The 27,478-nt window shown below is 39.9% G+C and overlaps 1 protein-coding gene and 1 non-coding gene across 8 annotated transcripts in view; both read left to right on the plus strand.

The window, feature by feature from the left end:
- The first annotated feature begins 2,594 nt into the window (after positions 1–2,594).
- The window catches only part of POC5 (POC5 centriolar protein), a 43,675-nt gene continuing 18,791 nt past the window's right edge, over positions 2,595–27,478 (plus strand). For 3 of the 7 annotated variants that reach the window (XM_016953123.4, XM_009448994.4, XM_016953122.4), the window contains exons 1-6: positions 2,705–2,894; positions 7,240–7,337; positions 12,284–12,422; positions 14,369–14,452; positions 17,352–17,557; positions 25,640–25,816. In XM_016953123.4, the coding sequence (XP_016808612.2) occupies positions 7,254–7,337; positions 12,284–12,422; positions 14,369–14,452; positions 17,352–17,557; positions 25,640–25,816 (690 nt within the window). In that variant the 5' untranslated portion in view covers positions 2,705–2,894; positions 7,240–7,253. Of the gene's footprint in view, positions 2,895–7,239; positions 7,338–7,733; positions 7,816–12,283; positions 12,423–14,368; positions 14,453–17,351; positions 17,558–25,639; positions 25,817–27,478 lie in introns of those variants that run through there. The other 4 variants (XM_001147458.7, XM_016953120.4, XM_063810358.1 and 1 more) reach the window with 4 other exon arrangements.
- LOC112209287 (U6 spliceosomal RNA) lies at positions 10,567–10,671 on the plus strand. Its single transcript, XR_002944038.1, has one exon. It is a non-coding gene; the product is annotated as a U6 spliceosomal RNA (small nuclear RNA).

The raw sequence follows: 27,478 nt of genomic DNA on the forward strand, positions 1-27,478 counted from the left end.
TCTCCTGAATATCTAAAATACATCCCATTGAACTTAAAATCTCAAATCCTTAACAAGTCCTGCATAGTTGGGCCTCCACCTCTATCTGCAGCCTCATCCTGTGCCACTTTCTCTTCACTCACTTAGCCCTTTCTTACCTTAAGACCATGGCATGCCGTCCCCAACAGAACATCTTGAGTGATAAGAACATGGACTCTGTTCTTACCAGCTACATGAACCTGGGAAAGCTGCATAACCTCTCTGTGCTTCAGTTTCTCTATCTGAAAAATGAGGATAAGAATAGCACCTACGTTAATTTAATTCTCAGTGAGCGAATTCCTATCCTCATTTTTCAGATACAGAAACCGAAGGACAGAGAGGTTATGCAGCTTGCCCAGGTTCACACAGCTGTTATGTATTCATATGTGTGGTGGATTTGTTGGTTTGATATCGGTTTTTCCCATTAGACTCTTAGTTCCATGAGGGCAAACTGTGTTTTGCTCACCACTCTATCCCCAGCACCAACAAAAATTTGCTTTGCCTGTGACAGATGTTAAATATTTGTGTTGAATGAATAATTATGAAGGGTTCAAGCTGGCAACCAAGTTATTATGGATTTGTGGGGGCTTTAAATTCTCTCTCTCTCTCTTTCCCTCCCTCTCTAGGAATCTTGGGAAAAGATATCAGTTCTAAATTCATAACATCCAGACAAGGTTCTGTCTCTTTCTCTCTATAGTTTTACAGGAGAATGGGATTGTTTACTAAATGGTTTGCGATAAAAATCTCTCCTCCCCCAAAAGGAAGACAGAAAAGAGAAACTTGGAGCCTAGTGGCAGGAGGGCACCAGAAGAGTGATTCAGTATCAATTATAGTGTATGGGGTCACCAAAAGGCAATTCAATTAAAAAACAAATACTAGAACCAAGTATGAATTTGCAGCTATTAATAGGAACTTGTCCTCTATAATAAGCATGAAAAAAAGGGGGAGAACAAACATAATTTATGTCAAAGAAACTTCTGGTGCTCTTCTTACTTGTTTGTGTAAGTAGAAGTCTGGTTCTGCCAACATAAAAGTAAGTGAGACCCAGGTTATGTCATTTCTATCTACAGAAAAAGAAACCTTATACTGGAGGTAACAGAAGGGAGCCTGAAAACTCACCCAGATCTCAGTATCTGTTCTTCAGATTGCAGAACCCCAGTCTGGGCTACTTAGGTACCTTTGCCATCTGGGTCCTCATACCTCTAGCCTATCTGTTGCCAATGTAAGTTGAAAGACTATATGTTTGTGTGTTAGGTGTTTTAGATATATTAATTCCTTTAATCTCCTACCACCTTAGTATGTGAGTAGTATTATCCAAGGTAACAGCGAGTAGATGGTAAAGCTAGATTATAATTATGATCTGATTCTAAGGCCAATACTTCACCAGAAGGCTCTATCTTGAAGTCTGACACGTTTGAGATTAGTTAAAACTAGACTACCAATTTTGGTTTTTTCTTTGTTTGTTTTTTGAGACAGAGTCTCACTGTCACCCAGGCAGGAGTGCAGTGGCGATATCTTGGCTCACTGCAACCTCTGCCTCCTGGGTTTAAGGGATTCTCCTGCCTCAGCCTTCGGAGTAGCTGGGACTACAGGCGTAAGCCACCACACCCGGCTAATTTTTGTATTTTTAGTAGAGATGGGGTTTCACCATGTTGGCCAGCCTGGTCTCGAACTCCTGACCTTAGGTGATCCGCCCGCCTCGTCCTCCCAAAGTGTTGGGATTACAGGCGTGAGCCAACGCGCCCAGCCTAGACTAGCAATTTCTCAAAGGGTGGTCTGCAGACTCCTGCATCAGAATCACTGGCAGTGTGTGTTAAAAATTCAGATTTCCTGACGGTGTCCATGACCGAAGGAATCAACACCTTCGGCCGGGCGTGGTGGCTCACGCCTGTAATCCCAGCACTTTGGGAGGCCGAGGTGGGTGGAACACCTGAGGTCAGGAGTTCGAGACCAGCCTGGCCAACATGGTGAAACTCCATCTCAACTAAAAATACAAAAATTAGCCAGGCGTGGTGGCGGTCGTCTGTAATCCCAGCTACTCGGGAGGCTGAGGCAGGAGAATCGCTTGAACCTGGGAGGCGGAGGTTGCAGTGAGCCGAGATAGTGCCACTGCACACCAGCCTGGACGACAGAGCAAGACTCCATCTGAAAAAAAAAAAAAAAAAAAAGCACCTCCAAGTGATTCTGTTGCAGGGGATCTGTGGATGATGCAGATTTTTTTTTGTTTTTAATTTTTTATAGAGAAAGGGTCTTCCTATGTTCCCCAGACTAGTCTCGAACTCCCGGGCTCAAGCGATCCTCCCACTTCGGCCTCCCAAAGTGCTGGGATTACTGGCATGAACCACCACACCTGGCCCAGAATTTCGGATTGTTCTTATGCAGACGAAAGCATTAGGACTCATATCTAGGTTACCGGAATTGTTGAAAGCCAACAGCACACGGCATTAGCCAACTTCAGCCCTGCTCAACAGCCTCTATCCAAATCAGCTCCCGGAGCCGCTTAGCAGCCTGCAGCCGCTGAACAGAACTCAGCACGCGCAATATTTAATCCCCACGGGCGCTGGGTGGGGCTCCCTAGGACCCCGCCCCCTACCAACCTGCGGAGCCAGGGGGCGGGGCTCTCCAAAGTAATTCCGGCTTCTCCCGGCAGCGGCCCAAATCCCCGCCCCCAGCTCTCGGACCAATCAAACGGCAGATTGCTGAAACAAAGGACCAATGCCCAGGACTGTCCTTAATTCCTCCCTGCAGTTTGAAACTGTCAGGTTGCTGTCTAGGTAGCGGTTGTGCTTGCTGAGGCTGCACTTGCTGACACTGCAGCTGCGACGCAGCTAAGAGGCGCAGAGCGAGGAGTCGGGATTTGGTCGCGAGCGGCGACGGTGGGTAGCAGCGCTCCGGGCAGACCCTGCGTCCCTGCATCCCTGGCGAAAGTAGTGGAGGGAGATTTAAAGTTCCTTGGCGCGTGTTTCCTCCCCCTGGGCTCTTCCCCAGACCGCGAGTGATTCAGCTGTTGTGCCGGAAGGTCCCAAAGTTTCCCCTCCGAGGCGTGCAGGAAGAGGAAGTGAGCAGGAGTGAGGGATGCTGAGCGATTACTGTCATCAGAGGTTCCGGTCACTTAAAACGTTGAGAAAAAATAACCATGTATAAAGCTCTGTTGTGCTTAAGTAAGATTTTTCTTAAAACAGGCTGGGTCGGAAGGTGATGGAAGAAAACTTATGGCCTTTTGCTTACTGCAATGGCTTTTCTCCTCTGCTTCTAGTCCCTGCTTTGGGGAGGGGCTGGCGCGCCCCTTTCCTTGAGTGCAGCTAGGCCTGGTGAAAGGCACAGGCGACATCACCCTGCTGCTAGTTTGAGTGTTAATTCGCTCTTCCTTTGCCTCTTGGGGGTTCCATTTGAATTCCCAGACCCCTGTTTTGCTGTCAGCCAGATAATTACCAAGATGTTATTTTATGTTTCTGGCAACAGAGAAGCACACAAAAGTTTTGATCTTGTTTTCTGATACCTTGGATTAGAGACTACTGAAAATGTAGTGAACTAATGTGCATCCACCACCCATTAAAGCAGTTTTCATTTTTCTCCTTTGTTTCTGAACCTAGAAACAGTAAGGAAAATGCTACTGTTCTAGAGTTTCAAATAACTCATACCTTGTTGACATAAAGCAGGGCAGATGGAAGATATCATATTTTCCAAAAGTGCGGTGGGTTTTTTTGTGTCTGCAGTGTGTCCATATTAAGAAACAATTTTTGAGATCTGACCATACTTACTAGCTCATTTTTAAATAATCAGCACCCCCCCCCCCACCCCTGTTACCTGCCTGGTCTCAAATCCTGAAGGAAGAAGTGAATAAAAATATAAATGGACCAAGTTATCACAGTGGTAGATTTGAAGTCAGTGAAGCAGCCATTCCTTGCTGCAGATACATGCACTTATTTTATCCTCCCTAATTGGCTTAACTAAAGACAGTCATGCTGAGATTTAGTTTACTTAACATGTGTATGCACAGTGATACTCACTGGAAAAAGTTGAACTTTCCTTTCCACAATCTAGTTCCAGCCTGTGTTTCCATTCTATTTTTGCACTTTTCCCTGTATCTTCCTTTTCTATTTCAATTTCCTCATCTCTCATTTATTTTTCAGCCCACTGTGACTAAGACCTGTAATTGTTTTACTTTCCAATGAAATTGTTCAAGCAAACGTCTCAGCAACCTCCTAATCGCCAAATTCTATCCAATCCTCATGGTTCTTTGGCATCTAACTCTTATTTTCTTCTCAAAGTTGTGATATTGCTTCCATAGTTCTAATGTTCTGACTTCCTTTGCTGACTCCTCTTCTTTGCTGACTGTTCTTCTCTTGCCCTTTAGATGTTAGTGGTTCTGGCTTTAACCCTCTTCTCATTCACAGTCATAGTCCTTAACTCTATTAGGGCTGTGGTCCCCTCTGAACGCATATTTAAAGCGAAAGATCTTCTTTCTAGAAAAATACACATTCACATTTATGATAAAAATATTGCATACGAGTCGGGTATAGGGACCTGATATGGTTAGGTTTTGTGTCCCCACTCAAATCCCATCTTCAATTGTAATCTCCACATGTAGGGGAAGGGAAGTGATTGGATTATAAGGGTGATTTCCCCCGTGCTGTTCTCATGATAGTGAATTCTCACGAGATCTGATGGTTTTATAAATGGTAGTTTTTCCTGCACTCTCTCACATACTGTCTCGCCTGCCGCCATCTAAGATGTGCCTGCTTCCCCTTCTACCATGATTTTAAGTTTCCTGAGGCCTCCCCAGACATGGGGAACTGTGAGTCAATAAAAATTCTTTTATTTATAAATTACCCAGTTTTGGGCAGTTCTTTTTTTTTTTTTGAGACGGAGTCTCACTCTGTCGCCCAGGCTGGAGTGCAGCGGCGCAATCTTGGCTCACTATGAGCTCCGCCTCCCGGGTTCACGCCATTCTCCTGCCTCAGCCTCCCAAGTAGCTGGGACTACAGGCGCCCACCACCACGCCAGGCTAATTTTTTGTATTTAGTGGAGACGGGGTTTCACCGTGTTAGCTAGTATGGTCTTGATCTCCTGACCTCGTAATCCGCCCACGTCAGCCTCCCAAAGTGCTGGGATTGCAGGCATGAGCCACCGTGCCCGGCCTGGGCAGTTCTTTATAGCAGTTTGAAAAACGTACTAATACAGGACCTCAGGATAAGAACTTTTTCTCACATTCCTTTTTTGTAGGTGGTCTCATCCATTCCCTTTTTTCAGCAGTTCCCATTATGCCAATGATTCCTCAAACTGGATCTCCAACTTATACCTCCAGTGCGGGGCTCCCACAATGCTTAACTCCAGGAAACACCATTCACAGTGTAGCCATTGTGAATGGCAGTCCTTGGAGTAGTGCACTACGTAGCCAGTGTGACCACAGACTGCATACTTGCAGCTTTACCCTAGTGCCTCAGAGGCATCCTCACACCCAACTCATCTGATATGGCACTCATTGTCCTTCCTCCCAACCTGCTCATCTTCCTACCTTTCTTGCCTTGGTGAGTGGCACTATCCATCTAGTTACCCAAACCGGAGATCTGGAAGCCACCAACAGTTCTTTTTAACCCCTTGATCTATTATTGATCATTTTCTCTTTCCATCACCATAACACAACTGTCTTGTAGTCATACCCTCCATCCCCTTCCCATTGTTACTTCCTAGACTTAGGTCATCATTTATCTCCTTAATTACTATCAAAGAGAACATTTATCTCTTAGACTACTGCAGTCAGCTCTCAATTGATCTCTCTCTCTTTTTTTTTTGAGACGGAGTCTCTGTCACCCAGGCTGGAGTGCAGTGGTGCGATCTTGGCTCACTGCAGCCTCCACCCCCAGGGTTCTAGCTATTCTCCTGCCTCAGCCTCCCAAGTAGCTGGGATTACAGGCACCTGCCACCAGGCTTGGCTAATTGTTTTGTATTTTTAGTAGAGACAGGGTTTCGCCATGTTGGCCAGGCTGGTCTCGAACTCCTGACCTCAGGTGATCCACCTACCTCAGCCTCCCAAAGTGCTAGGATTACAGGCATGATTCACTGCACCCAGCCTGATCTCTCTTAATATCCAAATTCATCCTCAACGTTGCTGGAATGATCTTTCTGATCATGTAACTTTTAAAAAATATTTCAATAATTTGTCTAGAATAAACACCCAGATTTTTAATATGACAAGTTTTGACCTTCCGTGATCTGGCTGCTCCTTACTTTTTGTTTCATCCTTAGCCAATCCTTTGCACCCATTGCTTTGTCCTTACCAAACTGCTTGCTGTGCGTGGCATACATGTCCATGGCTCTGTCTTTGCTTATATTGCTCTACTGCCTAGAATATCTACACCTGTGTTTATACCTTTTATCCATCTTTCAGGATAAGACCTACTCATCTTTCAGATCTCAACACCTGGGTCATCTTCTCTAAAAACTTTCTGTGCCTCCTTTCCTGCTTATTTACAGTCATGCAATCTTACCCCATGAAAAATAGCTACTCCTATCTCTCTACTTTGTATCTGTTATTTTAGGGCCTATCAGCAGTTTATTCATCAGTCGGTCACTTATATAATATACCTGCCTGGCCCTCTCTACAGATTGTAAACTCCTTAAGAATGAGGACTTCATTTTACATTCCTCACCAATGTCTTACATATTACTGGTATTCAGATCGTTCGAATAGTCACTATTTGTTCTTTGAATAATTTGGTTACTTGTTACTAAAAGTACTTTTAATAATTTTTTGATTAGGACTTTCAACAAATTCTCTATGCATATATTTGATTCTGTTGTTCTGTATAAGCTCACTTTTCTTAAAATAATATTTCCAAAGGTAAGTTTCCCAAGAAGGGAATTTGCACAAATTGTTTGTTCTCTCTTGGTTCTGTATCTTAGAGGAAAGTACACAGCACCCAGGTTGTCACACATTGCTCAAGAACAGTGATCACAATCTATTATGCTCAACAGGCCCCGCTGGGGATTTTTCTGAAGACCTGACTACGTTATAAACTCACTAATATTGGGACTCGGTCTTCAACTGTTTTTTGCCCAGTGATTTTTTGCCTGTAGGTACTCAATATGTTGAATGAATGATTTTAGCATATCACAGGAAGATTGCAGATTTGGATACTGTTGCACTTATATATATCTGGAAAGGATTTTATCTTAAATATCAAGGAAAAAAGCTAAAGTTAGCTTCTACTGTTTTAGAGCATTTGTGCAGAATGTCATCAGATGAGGAGAAATACTCACTTCCAGTTGTGCAAAATGACTCCAGTCGAGGCAGTTCTGTCTCTTCGAATCTTCAGGTAGGAAAAAATTTCTAAATTTACCATGACTTTTTTTATTTTAAACAAATGAATGTAAGGGAAAACTAGGATTTTTAAATAATTTTTTCATCTATTTACAAGGGAGTTTTTCAATTTATAATAATATCAAACTTCAGGAATTACTGTACACATTTTAGGAGTTACTTTACATTGTTTTAACTTTTCAGAAAATATTGATGAACTCTTCATACACTCTGTACAAAGGCTTCAACCAACACAGTAAGAGGCGAAACAAATGTTCAAGAAACATTTTTTTGTTTAAATTTTTTTCATTTTAGCTACCTCTCATGAATGCTACTTTCACTTTTAATGCAAATTAATACAGTATCAAACCATCCAAAGTTCTAGAGCTCAAGATTCCCTTGTGTTCTACTTGCTGAGGTTTGGTCTCTGTTGTCACAACATTCAGTACAATCTGCTGCCCAGGACCTGGACATTGACAGATAAAATGAAGTGGGTCAGTTGACTACAGAGGGTGTGGTATTTACATGAAATGTTTTAAATTTCTCTTATTTCTAAATATTTCATCATCAAAAATATGGATTTAGATTTCTGGAGTAGATTTTAAATAAGAGAATAATGACATGGTATATCTTAAATTTTACAGTTGTATTACTCAAGGGGAAAGGCTGTTTATGCCTAAGCATATGAAGTTGTTATTGATTCTGTACGATATGAGAAAAGCTTTAGGAAAATATTTTATGAAACAAATTTCAAAATGGGGAAGGTATTGGGAAAATATCTGAATATTTACAGGATAAAACTAGTCTGGAGTTGTGGCAGAGCTTTTGCACCCTAGCCTTCCCTTTTGATGGTACCTGTCCCATGTAGTCCTCTCTTCAGGTGACAGTACTTCCTCCACCCTTCATCGCTGTCTGATTGAAACTTGAAGATAGAACTGATTAACTCATTTATACTAAAATGTAAACACCTTGTGAGCTCTCAAATTGTCATTTCGTGAAGAGATAAAGCTTTAAATCAAAAGAATAACTCTCTAGAGTGGAATTTTAGAGAGACGGAAGAAGAACCTGCCAGAAATTATTTTGTGTTATTGGTTACCCACCTATAATGTAAGCCCAACTGAGAGTCTATTACTGTCAACTAATGTTCCTACTGGTTCTTGGACTGAAGTTGAAAGCCTCTCCATATTCCCTGTACATACAGTGTTATTACTTTGGGTTTCACTACTGGAAGCACTTGAAAATATAAATACAAAAAATAATCTTAAAAATAACATAAAATACACATTTTTACATATGTAGTAAATATGTAAATCCTAACATTTAATACAAAAGCCCCTCATAAATCAATATTCCTCTTAAGGAACTTTTTTGTTACTCTCTTTTTATGCGAATGCTTCATAAGCCAGAAGGTGGTAAATGCTGAGGGATGGGCAGCATCCATAGTGCTTATACACTGAAAATTTCCTCTAACCACAGCTCCTATCAGCCAAGTTGCTCTGACTCTAATGGTTGAGGCATGGGTGGAGCTATATTTCAGGGTCATATCAATTCAGCTCTTGGGGGTTGGGGAGGGGGGCAAAATTACAAGTTTTGAATGTTAACACAGGTTATGTTTGGCAATTAAGAAAGCCAATATTATTTATTTTGATTCTTAATTTTAAATTTTATTTTTAAATAACTCATTTGGCTTGTATCTACATATATGAAACTCTAAAATAGTCATTTAAATAACTGATTTTTTCTAAAGTTTTCTTGAAATAAGTTGGAATATATGGTCATGGAATACTATTGACATATACTTATTTATTTCCCCTTTAAGCCATAGCAATTGTGGTAAAATATATGAAATATACGAATATGTATGAAGTATATGATTTGAAATATGTGTTTGGATCTTTTTTTTCCTTCTCTTGTCCAGAGCAGAAGTCAGACTAGGGAAGCCACAAGTGAAAGCCACTGACTTCCACTTCTCCCTCCATTCCTACATGCTAGAGGTGGTGATAGGCTAACTCTGAGCAGAGCTGACTTGGCTAAATCTAGTTGCAACTGACACCACAGCAGGAACACTATAAAAAGTTTATGAACATCACAATATAAGATCACCATCATATTAATCTGCTCAGGCTACCATAACAAAGTACTATAAATTCATAGGCTTAAACAACAGACATTTATCTTCTCACAGTTCTGGAGGCTAGAAGTCCCAGATCACAGCCCAATAGGGTCAGTTTCTGGTGAGGGCTCTCTTTGTGGATTGCAGACAGGTGCCTTCTTGCTGTATCTTCGCATGGCCTTTCCTCAGTACAGTATGTGCAGGTGGGAGGACAGCATGCACAAGGTTCCTGTTGTCTCTTCTGATGAGTACATTAATGCTCTCAGGGCCCCAACCAATGACCTTATTTAACCTTAATTACTTTCTTGAAGGCCTCATCTCCAAATACAGCCACACTGGGTGTTAGGGCTTCAGCATATGAATTTTGAGGGGACACAAACATTCAGACTCCGTAACTCCATAACAGCCACACTTTTATATATTCTTAGCCAAAATCAAAAGTTTATTTTGGGTGTTTGGGAAGTATAATAGTGCTTTAACAGAAACCAAGTAAGGGTGGTTTAAGTGGGTTCCTTACAGTTTGATTCTGTCTCTCGTAAATTCTGAGCTGATACGTAGTCCTGAGATCATCTGAGGACCCAATCCCTTCTCTCTTTTTGCTGTACCATGAGCTGTTGACCGTGTTTGCATTGTCAGGGTACTGGTGCACTGACAGTGCACTACCACTAGCCCATGGGAAGAGGGGACCAGCAGGAAGCAGCTTCGTTTTTAAGGACTTCAACTAAAGTTGTACACATCATTTCCAGTTGAATCCCATAGACCAGGTCTCTTGGCCACACCTAGCTGCAGAGGAGGCTGGGAAATGTAGCTGGGTGGCCATTTGCCCAAATCAAAGCCTGGGGCTTTATTAAGTTAAAGAAATTAAAAAGAAATGGATGCTGCTGGATTAGTTACAGTCTCTATGCACTTGAAATTTTATGTATTAGTTTATTAGGACCAACACACACATTCAGGTTTATAGGAACTAGTAAATATCTTGTGCATGGCCCCAATTTATTAAGCTCTTTGGGAATTTCTTTTTGATAATTAGAAAACCAATATGCTTTGGGAAGTGTATTTTTTTTAACCTAAGGATATTTAAATCTATTTAAATAATCATAGTTACTTTTGTCAATGTAAAAATTAAATGTTGGTGCTCGCTTCAGCAGCACATATACTAAAACTGGAGCCACACAGAAAATTAGCATGGACCCTGTGCAAGGAGGACACGCAAATTCGTGAAATGTTCTATAATTTTTTAATAATTTTTTTAAGTTTTATAATATAAAAAAAGTTGTATTGTGATATCCTAAATGATTTGTTTCCTAATAAGAGCCTTCTGTCTCAGTGATAACCATTATGTAAAATACTGATTTTTATTTGCTACTAGGAAATGTAAGTTTAAAACTCAGACAGATGTTTATTCTCATGAAGGTGACATCACTAACAGAAATGGTTGATTATAGCCATATGAAGGAGATTCTGGTTGAATTTTCTAAAGATTTTCTCTTTGAAATATCTCCCTCTTCTGTCGTTAGCCTTAAAATACATAAAAATCAGTATTTGCTATACCTAATGTTTACTGCGTGTAAGTATCTATGTTAAATACATGAATCAGGCCGGTTGCAGTGGCTCACGCCTGTAATCCTAGCACTTTGGGGGTCCAAGGCTGTGGATCAAGAGGTCAGGAGTTCAAGACCAGCCTGACCAACATGGTGAAACCCCATCTCTACTAAAAGTACAAAAATTAGGTGGGCGTGGTGGTACAAACCTGTAATTCCAGCTACTCAGGAGGCTGAGGCAGGAGAATCGCTTGAACCTGGGAGGCAGAGGTTGCGGTGAGCCAAGACCATGCCACTGCACTCCAGCCTGGGCTACAGAGCAAGACTCCATCTCAAAAAAAAAGAAGAAAAAAATTGTAAATCAAGAAATCAAGGTTGAAGCGCAAACCAGGTCACTCTTGTACATGTAATTGCCATAAAAGCTAGCAGTTTTCAAATATATAAAAGCACAAGCTTTTTTAAAAACAATTTTACTTAAAATTCCGACATAAAAAAGCAGATGAAAACAAAACTACAGTAGTATAGATTTATTTTGTAAATTCAAATGCAATCAGTTAATAAAAACAGTTAAGCTGCCTTGATAAATGTACATTTGAAATTGGGGGGTAATAGAAGGCCATTGCAGTTTTATAAACTTAAGTATCCAGTTTGCTTCTATATTTTGTTTAGGTTACATAATTTTTTTTCAGTTCCAAAAATGGTATCTTTTTAATAGCATGTCTCATCTTCAATTAAACCAATCTGACATATAAAATTAAGTGATAGAAAATTTTTGATTCAGTGTTGAGTCACTCACAGAACCTTATCACCTCTTCATACTTTGTTGTTGTTTCCCCAGAGACAGGATCTTGCTCTGTCACCCAGGCTGGGGTGCAGTGGTGCCATCTTGTCTTACTGCAGCCTCCAGTTCCTAGGCTTAAGTGGTCCTCCTGCCTCAGCCTCCTGAGTAGCTTGAACTACAGGCACACACCACCACACCTAGCAAATTTTTGTAAAAAATTTATTGTAGAGATGAGGTCTCGCTTTGTTGCTCAGGCTTCAAGCCATCCTCCTGCCTCAGCCTCTCAAAGTGCTGAGTTTACAGGCATGAGTCACTGCACCCAGCCCTCTTCAAACTGTTAATCATAAATGTAAAAATCACACAAGAAGCACTCGAGGAACTCAAGCTTGGAATAAGTGGTAAAACTTTGTAATATAATAAGCATGGGACTCTATTATGGTAATTAAATTTCTTTAAAACAAATTCAGTTGAATATATTATAACATTGTAACTGTTACACTACATTATTGATTATTGGCCTCTCTTAGGAAGAATATGAAGAACTGCTTCGTTATGCTATAGTGACTCCAAATATTGAACCCAGTGCTTCACAGTCATCTCATCCTAAGGGAGAATTGGTGCCAGATGTCAGAATTTCTACAATTCATGATATTCTTCATAGTCAAGGTTATATATATTTTTCAAGATATCTCTTAATTTAAAATATTACTGAGTTTATTAATGATACCGACAGGATTGTGAAAATGCCTGTCCAGATCAGTGATTCTTCTCAACCATTTATGTGTATTAGTATCATCTAGGGGAGCTTTTTACAGTTTAATATATTATTCCTGACTCGTGTGACAGCTTGATTTTTCTTTGAACTTCATTTGACTCTTACTTTTATGAAGAATAATAAAGTTGAAGCAATGCTATGGCAACTGCATGACTTTTTGGTATGTTGTATCTCAGTACTTGTTCCAACAGTTTTATGCCAGGATTAACCTGAAAACTAAATGCCCAAGCCTAAAATTAAAGATGGTAACCCTGAGAGTCTCTTAAATTACTTTACAAACCTCATGCTAGTGCTTTATCAGCAGTATTTATATGGGCATGGAGGACTGTTTGAATAATTATCACAAGGTGAACCCATCTGTGGACCATGTCAGCAACAGAACTGAAAGCTACTACAAACCAGGATGTGTGTTGATAGATGAGTGAAAAGTGGAGAAAAGAGGATAAAGCTCCTTTTACCTCCATTCCTTATTCAGGTGAAGACAACATCCCAAACTCTAAATAAATGTTCTTTCAAAGGGCACAGAAAGCCTTCCTAAAACAGTCCTGATAAGGAACAGTTATCACACTATAGGCGTAACTCCAAGGATCCCTGTCCTTGAAGGCACAGACATAGCCTACTCAGAGGCCAAAGGCTCCTGGGCTTCTGCTAAGTCATAGCTCTAGTGTCTGTTGTCTCTCATTCTCTGTAGACGTGGATTTTTCACTGTTCCTCTGTCTTTGGCCTGTTGCAGTGGAACAACAAACAGGACCACAGGATGAGAGCCTTAAAATACAGGCCAGGCAGTGGCTCATGCTTGTAATGCCAGTACTTTGAGAGGCTGAGGCAGGAGGATCACTTGAGCCCAGGAGGTTGAGACAAGCCTAGGCAACATAGCAAAACCCTAGCTCTACAAAAAAATTAGCCAGGCAGAGCAGCCTATAGTCCCAGCACCTTGGGAGGCTGGGGTGGGAGGATTGCATGAGCTCAGGAGTTCAAGGCTGCAGTGTGCCATGATTATGCCACTGCACTTCAGCCTAGGCAACAGAGCAAGACTCTGTTTAAAAAAAAAAAAAGAAAAAACTTTCGAGATGCTGTAGTCAACAGTTCAAGGTAATCATCTGGGATTTAAGACCATTGTTCTTTTCTCTTATGTAAGATAGCATTTATTTATTCTCTGCCATTTCCAAAAAGGATTTGAGATTAAAACATACGTTATATAGTAAGTTTAGATATCCTTTAGTCATCTTGATTCACAAGTAGACTTTGTTAAAGTCTTCTATGTAAATTCATCATCCCACATTCTCTTTATTCTTGGTATCTCAGTTGCTTGATAGAAGGCATGGTATGTGGAAATTGGCAAAGTATGTATAAGCCTCTAACAGTCATTCTTGAGAGGTTTTTCCCAGTTTCCTTTTTGCCATCTGTTGACTACAGGTTCCTGAAGTGGAAGCAAATGTTTTGGGGGAGCCAGTGCCACATGAGTTTGATTGTGGCTAGTGAAAAGCAGCGGGCCTCTAGAAATACCCAGTGTCATAAGAGAGCAGATCCTTTTCTAAGTTCTAATGTCATTCACCCACTTATTCTCTTAGTGTGAATTGAATGCTATAGTAGACTACATTATCTCTCATCTATATTTGGTGCATAAGTTGGAGCTTATCAATGATATAGTAAGTCTTTTTCTAGTCTCAGATTTTTATCTGTTCTTGTCCTTTGTTTTAGTGTTCCTATATCCCCAGCATGTTGTATTTTGTTTGTTCTAAAATCTTATGTACTGCTACCTTCTTAAATTATGTGTGATTAGACATTTTATTTAAGAGTGGTTCAGTTTAATTTTAAAAAGCTTTCTTTTTGGCAGGAAATAACTCTGAAGTAAGAGAAACTGCAATAGAAGTTGGAAAAGGATGTGATTTCCATATTTCAAGTCATTCAAAGACAGATGGTATGATTTTTCTTTAGCTTATTTGTATTAATATACAACATTTTGTGGTTTGATGAATATTATCTATGTAGTAAGAGGAATAATTTCAGCATATTACTTATTAGCAGGATTTTAAAATGCTATTATTGCTAATTTAAGTGATAATATTTAAAATAATTTGATAAGATACCAAAATAGTACAATTAAGACAGGTCAATGCATTATAGTGTGTAGTATCCTTTCTTAAAATTGCTAAGTTAGAGGGCAAGTCTTTTAAAAGATTTAATGGGATATTAGATAGTTTGGCCAATTCAAGTTTTTATGTAAACCAATGCACTGATTCCCAACTTTCAGGCATTTGCGTACCAGTGTAAGGATTTTCATCCTATCTTTATGCCACCTGTTACGCCATCATTTAGTGTTTTTCTTTAAAAGTCTGCTTTGTCTTTGTTAAAAGGGAAGATTAGCAAATCTTAAAGCGGCTTTTTGGGGGGATTGTTTTTTGTTGTTTTTTTTAATTTTGTTTTGTTTTTGAGACAGGATCTCACTCTGTCACCCAGGCTAGAGTGCAGGGCTCCCTGCAGCCTCAACCTCCTTGGCTCAAGTGATCCTCCTGCCTCAGCGCCCCCTCCCCCAGTAGCTGGGACTACAGGCACATGCCACCACACCTAGCTAATTTTTAACTTTTCTGTAGAGGTGGGATCTCACTATGTTGCCCAGGCTGGTCTCAAACTCCTAAGATCAAGTGATCCACTTGCCTTGGCCTCCCAAAGTGCTGGGATTACAGGCATGAGCCACCATGCCTGGCTTTAAAGAGCTTTTAAAAGCATACTAGAACTGGACTGAGACTTTTTTCTTGACTAGTCAGAATAATTAATTAAAATGTAATATTGTGGAATATTTTTCTATTTAATGTTATTTAATATGGTAACCATTTTTGTCACCACGTAAGTAATGCCTCTAACCCTTAGTTTCCTCACTTGTAAGTAGAAGTCTTAGGCATCATAATCTCTGACAGCCCTTACAAGTTCTGAAGTTACATGATTTGATTTCTTAAAAGGTAAGTGTTGAGATATTTTTTAAATTGAAAAGCAGAGTCTATCGCTTTCTTTGTGAGTACAGATCTAGTTGGCAAAATCAAGTAAAAGAGAATATTCATGTACATTGTCATTCCACCTGTTCTTTGGGTTTCTTAACCATCCTCAGAACATGCAGGTAGCATTTCATAGTATGACTAGCCCAGACCTTGTGTTATGTTTTTTATACCAAACACACATGTTAGGGAATTATTTTCCCTTTTGCAAAGAAGTCTTTACATAAGCAGAATATGTTTGCAAAAAAACCTAAAATCTTACAAATTTTAAAAAAGAATTCTTGAAAGATTTAAGTAACAAGTTCTCTATCATAGATTCATCTTTCATTCAGTAGGAAGAAAGCTCTTCCATCTTTGTTATTAGGATGCTCGTAGCAAATGTGAGATATGTGACAAGTGATGACAGATAGTCTCTAGTTCCAGCATAAATATGTGAGAAAATATTAACTTTTCTTTCTCAGTGCTTTTTTTTTTTTTTTTTTTGAGACAGAGTCTCGCTCTATCACCCAGGCTAGAGTGGGTGGCACGATCTCGGCTCACTGCAACCTCTGCTTCCCGGGTTCAAGCAATTCTCCTGCCTCAGCCTCCCAAGTAGCTGGGACTATAGGCACGTGCCACCATGCCTGGCTAATTTTTTGTATTTTTAGTAGAGATGGGGTTTTACCATGTTGGCCAGGCTGGTCTTGAACTCCTGACCTCATGATTCGCCCACTTCAGCCTCCCAAAGTGCGGGGATTACAGGCATGAGCCACCGTGCCCAGCCTTTCAGTGCTTTTTTAGAAATAGATACCTGTTCTCTTTAGGGCCCTGACTCTCCCCCACCTCCCTGGATATGGGCAGGGGATGAGCGTTTTATATATATGCACATACATATAGAGATGTGTATATTTCTCACCTATACATTGAAGGCTAACAGTGTACTTAACAACAGAGTATCTGCAAAACTAAATTATGAGTCTCTTTCTACTTAAATTGTTTAATTTTAATAGGTTTTTTGTTTGTTTTTGTTTTTGGAGACAGAGTCTCATTCTGTCACAGGCTGGAGTGCAGTGGCACGATCTCGGCTCACTGCAACCTCTGCCTCCCTGGTTCAAGCAATTCTCCTGCCTCAGCTTCCCGAGTAGCTGGGACTATAGGTGCGTGCCACCACACCCAGCTAATTTTTGTATTTTTAGTAGAGATGGGGTTTCGCCTTGTTGGCCAGGATGGTCTCAATCTCTGGACCTCATGATTCACCCGCCTCGGCCTCCCAAAGTGCTGGGATTACAGGCGTGAGCCACCGCGCCCGGCCGAATTTTAATAGTATTAAAACCAATCCCAGTGTTAAACTTACAGAGTAATATTGACCTACATACAACCACACTGACCTTGGTCAATTACTTAACTTTTTCTGAACCTCAGTTTCTCATCAGTAAAATGGAGATAATAATACCTATTTTTTAGGGTAGCATGTGTTATGAGAACTAATCTTTATAATGTTTTTATTACAGAAACAGAAAGCACTTCATTAATGGTGATATGATACAGATGATGATAGTTTCACCTCAGGCTGGACCTGGATATATGAAGGATCCTTATCTGGGATAGAGGTCATTTGCTGGGAGAGAAGGGATTGGGAGTATAGGAGGTATCTCATGCCAGTCTGTGCTAAATCATTGACAATACTGAAATTAAAAATAGATTAAGGTACACCTGAAAGGTAGTTTCTCTGCATTTTTTCTCAGCCTCCATAAGTAGCAGACATCTTTTAGCCTTCCAGTATGGTTCCTTACCAACTTGAGTTATTTTCAATTTGGCTTGACAGCTACAACTTTTCTTTTATTCTAGAGTCCTCACCAGTGTTATCGCCAAGGAAGCCTTCTCACCCAGTCATGGATTTTTTCAGTTCACATCTTTTAGCTGACTCTTCCTCACCAGCAACAAATTCTAGTCATACAGATGCCCATGAAATACTTGTGAGCGATTTTCTTGTTTCTGATGAAAACCTTCAGAAGATGGAAAATGTGCTTGATCTTTGGAGTTCAGGTCTTAAGGTACGGTACAGCAGTTCTTCAATTACAGTTTTTTGATATGTAATGTAATCGTTTTACTCTCGTTTATACTGTTTTGTTTTTTTGAGTTAAACTTTTAAAAAATCTTTTGTTTCCTGAGATCAGTTCAGTGTCTTAAGTCTTGCTTCTCAATCTTTAATGTACTTATGAATCATAGCGGGAGCCTGTTAAACTACAGCTTCATATGCAGTAGGTCTTCAGCAGGGCCTAAGATCGTGCTTCTTTTTTTCTTTTTTTTGACTCTGTTTGTTTGTTTGTTTGATTTTACTTTAAGTTCTGGGATACATGTGGTGAACATGCAGGTTTGTTAAATAGGTATACATGTGCCATGGTGGTTTGCTGCACCTATCAACCTGTCATCTAGGTTTCAAGCCCCACATGCATTAGGTATGTGTCCTAATGCTCTCCCTCCCCTTATCCCCCACCCCCTGACAGGCCCCGGTGTGTGATGTTCCCCTCCATGTGTCCATGTGTTCTCATTTCTGTCAAGCTCCCAGGTGTTGCTACTGGTTCAGAAACTGTACTTTGAGTTGCCAGGTTTTTTTTTTTTTTTTTTTTTTTTTTGAGACGGAGTCTCGCTCAGTCGCCCAGGCTGGAGTGCAGTGGCGCGATCTCGGCTCACTGCAAGCTCCGCCTCCCGGGTTCACGCCATTCTCCTGCCTCAGCCTCCCGAGTAGCTGGGACTACAGGTGCCCGCTACCACGCCCGGCTAATTTTTTGTATTTTTAGTAGAGACGGGGTTTCACCGTGTTAGCCAGGATGGTCTCGATCTCCTGACCTCGTGATCCGCCCGCCTCGGCCTCCCAAAGTGCTGGGATTACAGGCGTGAGCCACCGCGCCCGGCCGAGTTGCCAGGTTTTAAGTGGTTGCTGGAACGGTTCTACATGCTCCACTGAATTTCGCAGATACTTTGAATGGCTCAGCCTGTGTGTAACTGAGACATACTGTGCCTTTACCATATCGTAGTTGTGACTAATGGAAATGTCTCCTTTTATGCGATAACAAAAGATCCAATTTTAGCAATGGATATTCATTTTATAGCCACTCCTATAGCAACTATGATGTGTAAGTGATAAAACTATAAAAGTTGATTTTTATTTTGATACTACTGGCCTTTAAGTAAAACAAAGTATTGCAGAAATAGTAAGTGGGTTTTATTTATTTATTTATTTATTTTTATTATTATTATACTTTAAGTTTTAGGGTACATGTACACAATGTGCAGGTTAGTTACATATGTATACATGTGCCATGCTGGTGCGCTGCACCCACTAACTCATCATCTAGCATTAGGTATATCTCCCAATGCTATCCCTCCCCCCTCCCCCCACCCCACAACAGTCCCCAGAGTCTGATGTTCCCCTTCCTGTGTCCATGTGTTCTCATTGTTCAATTCCCACCTATGAGTGAGAATATGCGGTGTTGGGTTTTTTGTTCTTGCGATAGTTTACTGAGAATGATGATTTCCAATTTCATCCACGTCCCTACAAACAACATGAACTCATCATTTTTTATGGCTGCATAGTATTCCATGGTGTATATGTGCCACATTTTCTTAATCCAGTCTATCATTGTTGGACATTTGGGTTGGTTCCAAGTCTTTGCTATTGTGAATAATGCCACAATAAACATACATGTGCATGTGTCTTTATAGCAGCATGATTTATAGTCCTTTGGGTATATACCCAGTAATGGGATGGCTGGGTCAAATGATATTTGTAGTTCTAGATCCCTGAGGAATCGCCACACTGACTTCCACAATGGTTGAACTAGTTTACAGTCCCACCAACAGTGTAAAAGTGTTCCTATTTCTCCACATCCTCTCCAGCACCTGTTGTTTCCTGACTTTTTAATGATCGCCATTCTAACTGGTGTGAGATGGTATCTCATTGTGGTTTTGATTTGCATTTCTCTGATGGCCAGTGATGGTGAGCATTTTTTCATGTGTTTTTTGGCTGCATAAATGTCTTCTTTTGAGAAGTGTCTGTTCATGTCCTTTGCCCACTTTTTGATGGGGTTGTTTGTTTTTTTCTTGTAAATTTGTTTGAGTTCATTGTAGATTCTGGATATTAGCCCTTTGTCAGATGAGTAGGTTGTGAAAATTTTCTCCCATTTTGTAGGTTGCCTGTTCACTCTGATGGTAGTTTGTTTTGCTGTGCAGAAGCTCTTTAGTTTAATTAGATCCCATTTGTCAATTTTGGCTTTTGTTGCCATTGCTTTTGGTGTTTTAGACATGAAGTCCTTGCCCATGCCTATGTCCTGAATGGTAATGCCTAGGTTTTCTTCTAGGGTTTTTATGGTTTTAGGTCTAACATGTAAGTCTTTAATCCATCTTGAATTAATTTTTGTATAAGGTGTAAGGAAGGGATCCAGTTTCAGCTTTCTACATATGGCTAGCCAGTTTTCCCAGCACCATTTATTAAATAGGGAATCCTTTCCCCATTTCTTGTTTTTGTCAGGTTTGTCAAAGATCAGATAGTTGTAGATATGTGGCGTTATTTCTGAGGGCTCTGTTCTGTTCCATTGATCTATATCTCTGTTTTGGTACCAGTACCATGCTGTTTTGGTTACTGTAGCCTTGTAGTATAGTTTGAAGTCAGGTAGTGTGATGCCTCCAGCTTTGTTCTTTTGGCTTAGGATTGACTTGGCAATGAGGGCTCTTTTTTGGTTCCATATGAACTTTAAAGTAGTTTTTTCCAATTCTGTGAAGAAAGTCATTGGTAGCTTGATGGGGATGGCATTGAATCTGTAAATTACCTTGGGCAGTATGGCCATTTTCACGATACTGATTCTTCCTACCCATGAGCATGGAATGTTCTTCCATTTGTTTGTATCCTCTTTTATTTCCTTGAGCAGTGGTTTGTAGTTCTCCTTGAAGAGGTCCTTCACATCCCTTGTAAGCTGGATTCCTAGGTATTTTATTCTCTTTGAAGCAATTGTGAATGGGAGTTCACTCATGATTTGGCTCTCTGTTTGTCTGTTGTTGGTGTATAAGAATGCTTGTGATTTTTGTACATTGATTTTGTATCCTGAGACTTTGCTGAAGTTGCTTATCAGCTTAAGGAGATTTTGGGCTGAGACAATGGGGTTTTCTAGATATACAATCATGTCGTCTGCAAACAGGGACAATTTGACTTCCTCTTTTCCTAATTGAATACCCTTTATTTCCTTCTCCTGCCTAATTGCCCTGGCCAGAACTTCCAACACTATGTTGAATAGGAGTGGTGAGAGAGGGCACCCCTGTCTTGTGCCAGTTTTCAAAGAGAATGCTTCCAGTTTTTGCCCATTCAGTATGATATTGGCTGTGGGTTTGTCATAGACAGCTCTTATTATTTTGAGATATGTCCCATCAATACCTAATTTATTGAGAGTTTTTAGCATGAACGGTTGTTGAATTTTGTCAAAGGCCTTTTCTGCATCTATTGAGATAATCATGTGGTTTTTGTCTTTGGTTCTGTTTATATGCTGGATTACATTATTGATTTGCGTATATTGAACCAGCCTTGCATCCCAGGGATGAAGCCCACTTGATCATGGTGGATAAGCTTTTTGATGTGCTGCTGGATTCGGTTTGCCAGTATTTTGTTGAGGATTTTTGCATCAATGTTCATCAAGGATATTGGTCTAAAATTCTCTTTTTTGGTTGTGTCTCTGCCCAGCTTTGCTATCAGGATGATGCTGGCCTCATAAAATGAGTTAGGGAGGATTCCCTCTTTTTCTATTGATTGGAATAGTTTCAGAAGGAATGGTACCAGTTCTTCCTTGTACCGCTGGTAGAATTCAGCTGTGAATCCATCTGGTCCTGGACTCTTTTTCGTTGGTAAGCTATTGATTATTGCCACAATATCAGCTCCTGTTATTGGTCTATTCAGAGATTCAACTTCTTCCTGGTTTAGTCTTGGGAGAGTGTATGTGTTGAGGAATTTATCCATTTCTTCTAGATTTTCTAGTTTATTTGCATAGAGGTGTTTGTAGTATTCTCTGATGGTACTTTGTATTTCTGTGGGATCGGTGGTGATATCCCCTTTATCATTTTTTATTGCATCTATTTGATTCTTCTGGCTTTTCTTCTTTATTAGTCTTGCTAGCGGTCTATCAATTTTGTTGATCCTTTCAAAAAACCAGCTCCTGGATTCATTAATTTGTTGAAGGGTTTTTTGTGTCTCTATTTCCTTCAGTTCTGCTCTGATTTTAGTTATTTCTTGCCTTCTGCTAGCTTTTGAATGTGTTTGCTCTTGCTTTTCTAGTTCTTTTAATTGTGAAGTTAGGGTGTCAATTTTGGATCTTTCCTCCTTTCTCTTGTGGGCATTTAGTGCTATAAATTTCCCTCTACACACTGCATTGAATGTGTCCCAGAAATTCTGGTATGATGTGTCTTTGTTCTTGTTGGTTTCAAAGAACATCTTTATTTCTGCCTTCATTTCATTATGTACCCAGTAGTCATTCAGGAGCAGGTTGTTCAGTTTCCATGCAGTTGAGCGGTTTTGAGTGAGATTCTTAATCCTGAGTTCTATTTTGATTGCACTGTGGTCTGAGAGATAGTTTGTTATAATTTCTGTTCTTTTACATTTGCTGAGGAGAGCTTTACTTCCAAGTATATGGTCAATTTTGGAATAGGTGTGGTGTGGTGCTGAAAAAAATGTATATTCTGTTGATTTGGGGTGGAGAGTTCTGTAGATGTCTATTAGGTCCACTTGGTGCAGAGCTGAGTTCAATTCCTGGGTATCCTTGTTGACTTTCTGTCTCGTTGATCTGTCTAATGTTGACAGTAGGGTGTTAAAGTCTCCCATTATTAATGTGTGGGAGTCTAAGTCTCTTTGTAGGTTACTCAGGACTTGCTTTATGAATCTGGGTGCTCTTGTATTGGGTGCATGTATATTTAGGATAGCTAGCTCTTCTTGTTGAATTGATCCCTTTACCATGATGTAATGGCCTTCTTTGTCTCTTTTGATCTTTGTTGGTTTAAGGTCTGTTTTATCAGAGACTAGGATTGCAACCCCTGCCTTTTTTTGTTTTCCATTTGCTTGGTAGATCTTCCTCCATCCTTTTATTTTGAGCCTATGTGTGTCTCTGCACGTGAGATGGGTTTCCTGAATACAGCACACTGATGGGTCTTGACTCTTTATCCAATTTGCCAGTCTGTGTCTTTTAATTGGAGCATTTAGCCCATTTACATTTAAAGTTAATATTGTTATGTGTGAATTTGATCCTGACAGGATCAATGACATTATGATGTTAGCTGGTTATTTTGCTCGTTAGTTGATGCAGTTTCTTCCTAGTCTCGATGGTCTTTACATTTTGGCATGTTTTTGCAGTGGCTGGTACCGGTTGTTCCTTTCCATGTTTAGCACTTCCTTCAGGAGCTCTTTTAGGGCAGGCCTGGTGGTGACAAAATCTCTCAGCTTTGCTTGTCTGTAAAGTATTTTATTTCTCCTTCACTTATGAAGCTTAGTTTGGCTGGATATGAAATTCTGGGTTGAAAATTCTTTTCTTTAAGAATGTTGAATATTGGCCCCCGCTCTCTTCTGGCTTGTAGAGTTTCTGCTGAGAGATCAGCTGTTAGTCTGACGGGCTTCCCTTTGAGGGTAACCCGACCTTTCTCTGTGGCTGCCCTTAACATTTTTTCCTTCATTTCAACTTTGGCGAATCTGACAATTATGTGTCTTGGTGTTGCTCTTCTCGAGGAGTATCTTTGTGGCGTTCTCTGTATTTCCTGAATCTGAGCGTTGGCCTGCCTTGCTAGATTGGGGAAGTTCTCCTGGATAATATCCTGCAGAGTGTTTTCCAACTTGGTTCCATTCTCCCCATCACTTTCAGGTACACCAATCAGACGTAGATTTGGTCTTTTCACATAGTCCCATATTTCTTGGAGGCTTTGCTCGTTTCTTTTTATTCTTTTTTCTCTAAACTTCCCTTCTTGCTTCATTTCATTCATTTCATCTTCTATCGCTGATACCCTTTCTTCCAGTTGATCGCATCGGCTCCTGAGGCTTCTGCATTCTTCACGTAGTTCTCGAGCCTTGGTTTTCAGCTCCATCAGCTCCTTTAAGCACTTCTCTGTATTGGTTATTTTAGTTATACATTCTTCTAAATTTTTTTCGAAGTTTTCAACTTCTTTGCCTTTGGTTTGAATGTCTTCCCGTAGCTCAGAGTAATTTGATCGTCTGAAGCCTTCTCAGCTCGTCAAGGTCATTCTCCATCCAGCTTTGTTCCGTTGCTGGTGAGGAACTGCGATCCTCTGGAGGAGGAGAGTCGCTCTGCTTTTTAGAGTTTACAGTTTTTCTGCTCTGTTTTTTCCCCATCTTTGTGGTTTTATCTACTTTTGGTCTTTGATGATGGTGATGTATAGATGGGTTTTTGGTGTGGATGTCCTTTCTGTTTGTTAGTTTTCCTTCTAACAGACAGGACCCTCAGCTGCAGGTCTGTTGGAGTACCCGGCCGTGTGAGGTGTCAGTCTGCCTCTGCTGGGGGGTGCCTCCCAGTTAGGCTGCTCGGAGGTCAGGCGTCAGGGACCCACTTGAGGAGGCAGGCTGCCCGTTCTCAGATCTCCAGCTGCGTGCTGGGAGAACCACTGCTCTCTTCAAAGCTGTCAGACAGGGACATTTAAGTCTGCAGAGGTTACTGCTGTCTTTTTGTTTGTCTGTGCCCTGCCCCCAGAGGTGGAGCCTATAGAGGCAAGCAGGTCTCCTTGAGCTGTGGTGGGCTCCACCCAGTTCGAGCTTCCTGGCTGCTTTGTTTACCTAAGCAAGCCTGGGCAATGGCGGGTGCCCCTCCCCCAGCCTCGCTGCCACCTTGCAGTTTGATCTCAGACTACTGTGCTAGCAATCAGCGAGACTTCATGGGCGTAGGACCCTCTGAGCCAGGTGAGGGATATAATCTTCTGGTGTGCCGTTTTTTAAGCCCCTCGGAAAAGCGCAGTATTCGGGTGGGAGTGACCCGATTTTCCAGGTGCCATCTGTCACCCCTTTCTTTGACTCGGAAAGGGAACTCCCTGACCCCTTGCGCTTCCTGAGTGAGGCAATGCCTCACCCTGCTTCACCTCGCGCACGGTGCGCGCACCGACTGTCCTGCGCCCACTGTCTGGCACTCCCTAGTGAGATGAACCCGGTACCTCAGATGGAAATGCAGAAATCACCCGTCTTCTGCGTTGCTCACGCTGGGAGCTGTAGACCGGAGCTGTTCCTATTCGGCCATCTTGGCTCCTCCCCCACTTTTTTTTGTTTTTTGTGTTTTTTGCTATTATTAAAAAACTGGAGAAAATGACAGTTTTTCTGAAACATATAATTTGAGAAAACTAAGTTGCATATTCACATATATAGAGAAATTATGGCCCATGTGAGTTCTGTGGCATTTATGTTTTTCCCTCATTTGGAACCTTAAATTCTAGAAATAATTCTTCAGCATGGTTTTACCATTTTCCCCCCTTGGAACAGGTTTCATACTTACAATAGTGTAAGTCAATTGGAGTGTTATACCACCAACCATTTAAATTGTGTTTAGTTAATATGTTGTCCAGTTTTTTTTTAATAACAAATTATTATTTGGTCTTTTTATTTGTGCCAGTCAGTAGGGTGACAGAACATAGCAGTCCATTATAACAGATAATAATCTGTGATAAATGGCTTGGGAAAACAAGTATCAACTCTCATGGTTTCTTTCCACTATCACCCATTTCTAAATAACTTCCCAGTCAGTATGGCTTAGCCTATGCCATAGTTATGTGTTTCCCTTTATTCCTGATCCATCTTCATATGGACATTTAATCCTTGAATAAACAAAGGAACATAGTGAATGAGACCTGAAATTTTTTTAAGTGACAACAAGATTTCATACAAAATTAGTTAAAATAGGAAAAAATTAGCTTCCCTAGTATGATGAATGTGAACTGCACAGTCCTGTGACTGTTGAACTTACATATGTTTTTCATTAATGTGTTCCAATTGTTTTAATGACTTTTGTGTTGATGCTTGTTCTGATTTTTTTAATGTTTCTTTATTTCAGTGTAGTTTTAAGCAGTGATATTAATGAACAAACTACTTAATTGTCACTATATTAATTTTTCAGACAAACATTATATCTGAACTAAGTAAATGGAGACTTAATTTTATTGACTGGCACCGAATGGAAATGAGAAAAGAGAAAGAAAAACATGCAGCACATTTAAAACAACTGTGTAATCAGATCAATGAATTGAAGGAGCTGCAAAAAACCTTTGAAATCTCCATTGGGAGAAAAGATGAGGTCTTCTTTTTTATATTTCTTTTTAACTGAGATTCAGTAAATGTCTTGCTAGATAATAAATTCTAAGAAATGATTATTTACCTCATACAAGATACAGGTTCTATCAGAAACTGACAGAAAAATTCATAGCCATTGGATTTATTCTTCCTATTAAACATATCAGCATAATGTCATTTTACCCTCACCATTGACTTCTGTGTTCTTGATGTTTTAAGAGTGTTTGCTTTGTAAACTATATTAAAACATCACCTTGTAACCCATAAATGTATAAAACTATTATGATTTGTCAATTAAAAAAAAATTTTTTTTTAAAAGAGTATGTCCTAAATGTAAGTACACTAGTTTTTTTCTTTCTAATCCTTTCTTCCTAACCTTAAGCGAACATGAAGGAACGAGCATTATCTACATTTTAAACTATCCTTTTAGGGGTCATTTTAAGGATCTCACATTCTTTTTTTAATCTCTCTCTTTTTGAAACAGGGTCTTGCTATGTTGCCCAGAGTGGAGAGCAGTGGCTATTCATAGGCATAATCATAGCTCACTACAATCTCAAACTCCGGGGCTCAAGTGAACCTCCTGCCTCAGCCCCTGCCAGGGACTGCAAGTGCATACCACCATGCTTGGGTTTAAGCATCTCAAATTCTATCTGTGATGGATGTGTTTTCATTAATGAAGGCTTTCTTCATTTTATTGATAAACACAGAAAACATCTTTTATTTCACTTTCCTTTAGCTTCTTAAGAATTCGAGGGTAAGATTCAAGTCTGTGCTAATTTTTTGCCTCCTGACACAGTACCTGGAGCAAAGCAGATGGGCAACAAATCTGTGCCCGGCTATAAATGGATGTCCGGAGGGGCATCCACTTATGGATAGGAGAGTGGTGGTGTTCAGAAGAGGAGGACTTGGGCAGACACCTCAGCTGCTTGTCTGCAGAAGTAGCACTTAAGTGTTTTCATGAATTAAAGATTATAATTTTTTTAAACATACCTTGATTTCGTATAAAATTGAACATTTTATAGAATTTTTTTGAAACAATGGATTTTAATGTCAGTCATTTTCTTTGTTATACTCAAAATTCTGTCCTATGGTTTTTAAGTTTAATTTTTTTATTTTGAAGTATCACAAAGAATATAGATATCATATGTTCAGTTTATGAGAATGAGTAAAGTGGATAGACAGGTACTACGATTCAGCTTAACACATAGAATATTTCCAGTAGCTTAGAATGTGTGCCCTTTTCCTCTCTGGAAATTATTTAAAGAGCAGGTATAAATATCTCTTGGTAAATGTGCCCAATTTACAAAATCTCTTTCTAATGTGACTATTTTTAGAAATTTATTTCAGTTATTCAGTTCTTTTATAAGAGAGAATATTATCTTAGGATTTTAAAGCCTTCTGAATTTTTTTTTAAGAACAAGAGTAATAATATCACTGAAGAAGTGCATCAACATATAACATTAATAACATTAGTTATATATAATGTTATTAATATATGTATAACATTAATTATATATATTTACTTATATATATAACATTTTATGTATGACATATAACATGTTATATATGTTATTAATAGTTATATGTATAACATGTTAATAGGTATATATAACATTATATATAATATATAGTTATATATATAACTATAACATATTAATAGTTACAT

The sequence above is a fragment of the Pan troglodytes genome, chromosome 4 (assembly GCF_028858775.2).
Source record: "Pan troglodytes isolate AG18354 chromosome 4, NHGRI_mPanTro3-v2.0_pri, whole genome shotgun sequence".
NCBI lineage: Eukaryota > Metazoa > Chordata > Mammalia > Primates > Hominidae > Pan > Pan troglodytes.